Source organism: Lutzomyia longipalpis, chromosome 1, assembly GCF_024334085.1.
Source record: "Lutzomyia longipalpis isolate SR_M1_2022 chromosome 1, ASM2433408v1".
NCBI lineage: Eukaryota > Metazoa > Arthropoda > Insecta > Diptera > Psychodidae > Lutzomyia > Lutzomyia longipalpis.
This window is the reverse complement of record NC_074707.1, coordinates 46,393,251-46,400,233: the sequence shown is the minus strand read 5'-3', so window position 1 is coordinate 46,400,233 and position 6,983 is coordinate 46,393,251. Positions and strand designations below refer to the sequence as shown.

Here is a 6,983-nt window from a genome sequence, read left to right as displayed (position 1 = left end):
TTTCCGAAAATGATGTGTCTTCCTAAAGCAATCTTTGTGGTCATAGCTGTTTGTATTTTAACCATCTCTCAGGCAGAAAATGTAATTATTCTTTGTTTTTTTTATTGTTAGGTATTTGTTTGTACTTTTTTTTAATTTTTTTTTCTAAATATCTGTTGTGGGGCGACATACAGACTTACGCCAATGGAAATCCTAATGAATTTCCATACCACGTTCGTATTGCAATTGATGTCTCTTTTTTGGATCTTCCTCTTTTGGGTGATATTCATTTGTATAGAGAAATATGTCAAGGGGCCATCATTTCAACAACCAAAGTTCTTACAGCAGCAAGTTGCATAAAGGATGGTGAAATTATTCCTATTCTTATGGCAGTTAAATATACAATTGTAGCCGACGATTCCGGACCAAGTGATCCCAATGTTTTCTCAAAAGTCGCTGCAAGAGCTTCCATAACCACCGAATACAATTGCGAACCGCAAGGAAATCAATTTGGAGTACTAGAAGTGGATGATCCATTTATTTTCAACGATGATGTTGATTCTTTACCTCTTGATTTGTCTTACGACTATACAAAGTTATTTGGTGATGAAAAAGATTTTGATTTTGGATTTACCATGTATAGTGCACAAGACGATGGAGAACTGATGCCTTTTAAATTTGATCACATGATGTTCTGCAATGCATTTGAAAATAGTCCACAAGATATACCGCCTGGAACCTTTTGTGGATTTGTAAGTAACGGCAAAGACCTTAAAGGGCAAGCTAAACGTGGAGGTGCTGTTTTTGTCAATGACAATAGTGACAATAAGATAATAGGTATTGGAGTTATTATAGACTTTGAATATGAAACAACCAATCCACCTGGCCTAGTTGTGGGGTTCTATAGATTTGCGAGTTTGTGCGAAGCAAACGGCGCTGATTAAACAACCAACATTCTTTTGTAATTTGAAGAATTATAATCATTTTGAATAAACCAATTTGGGTTAAAATTGGTTAAATAAATGTGTGAATTCAACATTTTTCTGTTTTTTTTTTATTCTTTCTACGAAACGAATAGATTTCTAAAATCTTTCTGACTGTGTGATAGTTTACGAATAAACTGACCTTAACCATCTGAAACATTTCTTATTAAGATTTTATTAACATCGACTACACATTGCATTTTCAATCAAAGCGAATTAATTTAATTTTTCAAAATTTCCTAATTTCCCAAAATGCCTAAATTTTCATAACTCTCAAAATATTCCGCATTGATTCCTAATTTTAACTTTTGATGACGAAAGTCTCCATCAAATTAATATTCATTTGACTCTCTTACGATGTAATCTGAATACCAAAAAAGTAAAATAAAACAGAAGGAATTCCTCTGACAGGTGGTAAATAAATCGGCTGAGAAAAAAAGTGAGAGATATATAGGCTTGCAGGGGGGATGAAATCTGGATGTCTAAATGGAGCTTTCAGTGCAAAATTGGAGTGGGTATGAAGAAGTGGCAGGAAGTGACAGTGAGAGAACTTAAGCATTTTTATGGGCGATCGCATAAAATGGTTGTAAATCTGGGGTACGATGATGGCATGTTGGGGAGCATCCCATGTGGGGGTGGTGTTGCAAAACAACACACTGCGCTTTACTGCCGGTGAAATGGTGTTTTTGAGCCATTTCAATTGACTCCATTAAATTGTCTCTTCATTTTGGATGATTTACGGCGGCACACGTTGGGGGTGCCGGCTTCTTCACCACCCCCGCTTCATCACGAAAGGAGCCATCAGCCCCCAACTCAGACACACACCCGTTGGGCACTTTAAGCTGCCAAAACACCACACACAGATGATCGCCACATGACGAAAAGTCGCCTCTCAAGAGCGAGCCCCATAAACTCCGGCATTTATGAATGAAGAGTGGGTCTTTTTTCTCACACACGCCAGACTTTTATTGTTGGAATTTTATTGTTTTGTTGGACAAGGTCGTGTGACATCACTTTTACGATGGATTATTTTGCATTTCTCCTCAAACGTAAAATCACCGGCGAGCCTCTTCACCATCTACTTAAATATAAACTTGAAGAAAAAACGAGCAACATCTCTTCCTTGAAGAAATTCTCGTGTAAGATAATATTTATTCATGCAAAAAACAACCCCTTAATGGGAATTTATAGCCAATGGGTCCGACAAAGTGTCTCTCCCGGCTAAATTCATTAGCGCTGTCTTCCATAAACATTCTCATTTAGGAATCAGGCGAATGCAATGGGGTCGATAATCTAAGTGAAGCATCCACTGGAGGCTGGGATCTCATGTTGGGAGTCCCGCGGGAGGGTTTCCATTAGGAGCTAAAGAGCATAAATTGCACATAGGTTGCGATGCGAATTGCACAACTCCATTGCCACTGACACCATGCAATAAATTTTACAATTCAATTGCACTCATTTGGGCCTCTTTTTCCCTCATCAACTTCCTACTGAGAGTGTCAACACTCAGGAAAAATTCTTACGGTGAATCAAAGATCTGGAAAGAATATTTTAGAGATATTTCTGGCCAATTTTTTTTACACTTTGGAGGATGTTTAAAATTTTCTGTTTTTTTTTCTAATGAAATTAGAAATTTTTCTAATGGCAGAAAAAAGAATGAAGAGCTAGAATTTATTTTTTTTTAATGAATGAACGTTAGAGATTTATATAAAAATGTAATACTAGGTACAGTCGTGCCTTGGCATAAGATAGTTTTGGATATACTACTCTCGCGTATTTAAACTAATGAGTGTGAAGAGTACATCCTAGACTAACTTATGCCAAGGCACGAGTGTATTATGAAATGAAAAATAAACAAAAAAACTAGTTCAATAAATTATTGATAAAAGATAAACATCAAAAAATTGCTGATAAACACAAATCTAGAAAAATATCGCAAAATTTTAGAAATGTAATAAAAGAATTAGGATTTTTATGTAATCGAAGCAAGATTCGAATCTTACCTATTGAATAAATGATTTTTTTCAATCAAAAATTCAAAAAAAAAGAACTTTAAAAAAATCATGGTCAATGGATAACCTTAATTGCACCAATGACTCTTTAAATTCTTAGAATTTTAAGGGTTCTACACAAAATAATATTAAAATATTAATAATACTAAATATTAAAATATTAAAGAAAAACGTTTTTAATTATTTTGTTTAGAACCCTTAAAATTCTTATAATTTAAAGAATAATTGGTGCAATTAAGGTTATCCTTTGACCATGATTTTTTAAAGTTGAATTATTTTTATTTTTTATTAAATAAAATCATTTATTCAATAGGTCCATTTCGAATCTTGCTTCGAATAGAACTAACATAAAAATCCTAATTCTTTCACTAAAAATTCTTAAGGTTTTGGTATATTTTTCTAGATTTGTGTTTATCAGTATTTTTTTTAAAACATTTTTGATAAAATATAATTTTTAAAAATTAATAAATTAACTCTTTGACAATTTTTTTTATTACTTTTTTTTCTTATTTCTTTCTATCCCAGGTAATCTAACATATTTGATGATTGAATTTCTCTGAGTGTAGTAGACTCATCAGAGCAGTGAAAATGACTCAATCTTAAGTAGGGAGATAAATTCTTTTCCAAGTACAACAGCATCCTCCTTTTGCGAACTCCATTATCAACTTGGAAAATTGATAGACGCGTAGAAGGGAGGTCGAATGAGAAAATCCAAAAGGTGGTTTAGGGGGCAAAAGTGCGTCATCATTAAGGGGTTGAATGGAACATCATTGTACATAGAAGCTATGTATGTAGATACAGAGAGAGAGAGAAAGAGTAAGAAGTGAAACAACTCCCACACATTGCGCCCACACTGTGAGGTATGGGGATGTTTTATTCATGATCCACCGTTGAGATGGAGAGAAAATTGAAAAAGAATATTTGTTCATTTGTGCAAAAGCTCACAGCACAATGGATGGGTGGGTGGTGCAAAAACCACCCCCCATGACAATGTTATTTCCACTCTAATTCCCATCCAATATTGAATACAATATGAACATGTCTAGCCTCTTTTCGGATCAATTTGATTTCATTTTGCTTTACTTCACCCGTACAGGGGGCCCCGTATGGGGTGAAAGGGGAGCGGATACCGCTTCAGACAGCTCAACAACTCATTGCTCTTCGAATGCTACACCCACCGTGCCTCTGGTGATTACACCCCCACATTGAATCCTCCTCTGGAATTCCTAATGGACTCCACTTGCCCCCTTTCAGCTCACTCTCTGTGTTGCCTCACTCAATTCCCCATGAGGATTTTCTTGTCATTCCAAACGTGATTTTCCCTTCAAACACCACCAAACCCTTCGGATGTTTTTCCAATCTAAATCCAAATAGTTGGAATTAGCTCTCTCTCTCTTCCCTCGGTTGCTCTATCCCTAAAATCTAACTTTTTCCTCCACAATCCAGAAGCAGCAGAAACCTCCAAAAATTCCACACGATAATCACCCTTCAACGCCCAAAAATCCACGATAAACTCATAAGTTTTCCATTTTTTTTCGTCATCGTCATCGTGGTCTGTCTGTGATAAGAGCTACGTCGCACAAGACCCACAAAGCGAAATGAGCGGAAATAATAATTCATTTTGAAGGGAAAATGTGGATTTTGTACTTTTCCCCACAGAATGGCATAAATGCGGGAAAATGAATGTCATGGCATGAAAAAAAATATGACAATGTGGTTTTCTTGGTTTACGCCACACTCTCGGTGGTTTCCATGGGACGCCCCCCAAGGAAAATTTATTACAATAAACAAACAATGCCACAATTGCGCTCTACTATTTACATTCATAATTAATATCTACAAAGTTATACTATTTTCCCTGCTCTGTGTCTCTGCCAATTTTCCACAAAGTCACACAAAGTATTCCATCCGGAGAAGGGTTTGGGAAACTTTGGGAAAATCATTGAAAATTTCAAGAATAACTTTAAAATATAAATTTAAGAAATTAGTAATTTTATATAAATTTAAATTAATCTGTTTGTCTATTTTTTTGTAATTCTAATTTTGAAAATTTCTTATCTGTTTGTTTATATATTATTCAAGAGCAAAATATCTAATGAATCGATTTTGATAAGAAATCAGCAAAGAAAAAATTCAAAGATTTAATTTTTGAAAAAAGATTTTCTTTTACTTGACTTTTAGAGAAAATATTTAGGATCTTTCAGAACACATAAAAAACTCTTTAAAATAAAAAGCTTTTATCCTTAATGCAAATATGACTTAGCTTATTGAAAATAAGTATTAATCTATGAATCTTTACAAACTTGAGTCAAGGGTGGGAAAATTTCTTTTCTTTTTCTGTGAAGAAGAAGAACAACTGTCCATTGATAGATAAACTTTTTTTTTTAATAAAACAAGAAATATATCTTCTAGAATATTTTGGAACTTATCTGTTGAAAAGTTCAATCAATGTAGAATCTTTTAATTTTTAGTAAAAAGAAATTACATTTAGCTTGAAAATTTTGTAAACGATATTTTACAAATTATTCTTTTCTTCAGTTTATCTTTATTGTGAATTCAACAAATTTAATTCTGCTATTTTTAAAATTTATTTTGTTCGCAAATTGTTCAAATTTCTTCTACAAAATTTCAAATAATTCAAGAATGAAATTTTCAACAAAAAGAGAAGGAAAATTGTTGAAAATTCGTCTAAATGAAAATCCCTTCAAAATTTCCTTGAAATTTATACCTCTAAATGAATAAAGAATATGTACATGCAATATATATACATTCTCCGTCTTCTTCAGGAGGGTAAAAGAATTGAAAGCATCTTCCTCATTTGCGTCCAAAAGGTGACAATGACGAAATTCTCCTTGAAATGAAATTAAACACTAATTGCCGACCCGTTCATTTTGTAAATATAAAAGAAAATCTCCTCGCGTGTTTATCAGCACATCAAGTAAGATTATTCTTGATAAAAAATTTCGTCTTTTGCCGCAGACATACCCACCGAAAAAAAAGTCCCAAGAAAGGTGCATAAATAAAGTATTTTATTGACTCGATACGATATTCCGTTGATTTCCCAAACTGATGTGAGAAATTGGATTAAGTCCCCCCGAATATATTTTGCATTTCGGACTTGTTTGGTTCGCCTCTTTTCAGTTCAAGGATTTGCTTGTTTAAATTCCGCAAATTGGCATCAACAGAGGATTTGCCAAATTGCACCACGACACCATTCTCGCCGTGGCAACGCATGTGGGATCATTTGATAAAAGACGCGCCAGAAAAAAATCCTACACCTGAGAATGCGAAATAAATTCAAATAAATGCCATCTCCATTTTATTAATACACCACGCTGATATGCACTGGTTTCTCCCAAAACATCAAATGAAATCAGACATTGGATGGAGGAGGGAGTGTCTGAAGATGAGCGTCTTTTTCAATGACGTTATGCGAAAATTCACAGCTCTGATGATCGAATGAGGGAAGATTTTGTTTAATTAAATTCTTCAAATGCTTTGAAAAGTTTTCGAAAGATCTTATCTTCGTTTTACAGTGGGATCCTGTAGTAGAGCGAAGACAGGAAAGTGGAAAAATAGACTTACTGTGAAACCTAGAAAAATTAGAATATAATATTTTTGAGTTTTTTTTTAAATTGAAAAGTTCTTTTTTTTCAATTTTTATTAAATGATTCGGTAAAACTTATTGTTAGATTTAGAATAAATTCTTTAGATTCTGAAAGCTCAGAATTTACCAAAATTCTGAAAATCAAAATAATTTTTCTTCAGACGCTTAAATAGTAATTTTCGCTCCACAATAGGACTCATTTGGCACCACTACGAAGCCCCAATGTATATAGATTTTATTTTATTCAAATAAGACAATTATCTTTTAAAATGCAATATCAATAGAATCTTTATTAATTCATTTCCAAAGAATAAGAAAATTAGTTAGATCTTTTAAATACAACTAATATAATAAAAAAAAACCAATAAATATTTATTGAAATTTCAATTAAGCCTTATTAGT

At 33.4% G+C, this 6,983-nt stretch overlaps 1 protein-coding gene across 1 annotated transcript; it reads left to right on the top strand.

Annotated features, from left to right (window-relative positions):
- Positions 1-1,015, top strand: LOC129787862 (uncharacterized). Its single transcript, XM_055823686.1, has 2 exons — positions 1-81; positions 174-1,015. The coding sequence occupies exons 1-2, from the start codon at positions 10-12 to the stop codon at positions 921-923; spliced, it is 822 nt and encodes a 273-aa protein (XP_055679661.1). The 5' UTR covers positions 1-9; the 3' UTR covers positions 924-1,015.
- The last annotated feature ends 5,968 nt before the right edge of the window (positions 1,016-6,983 follow it).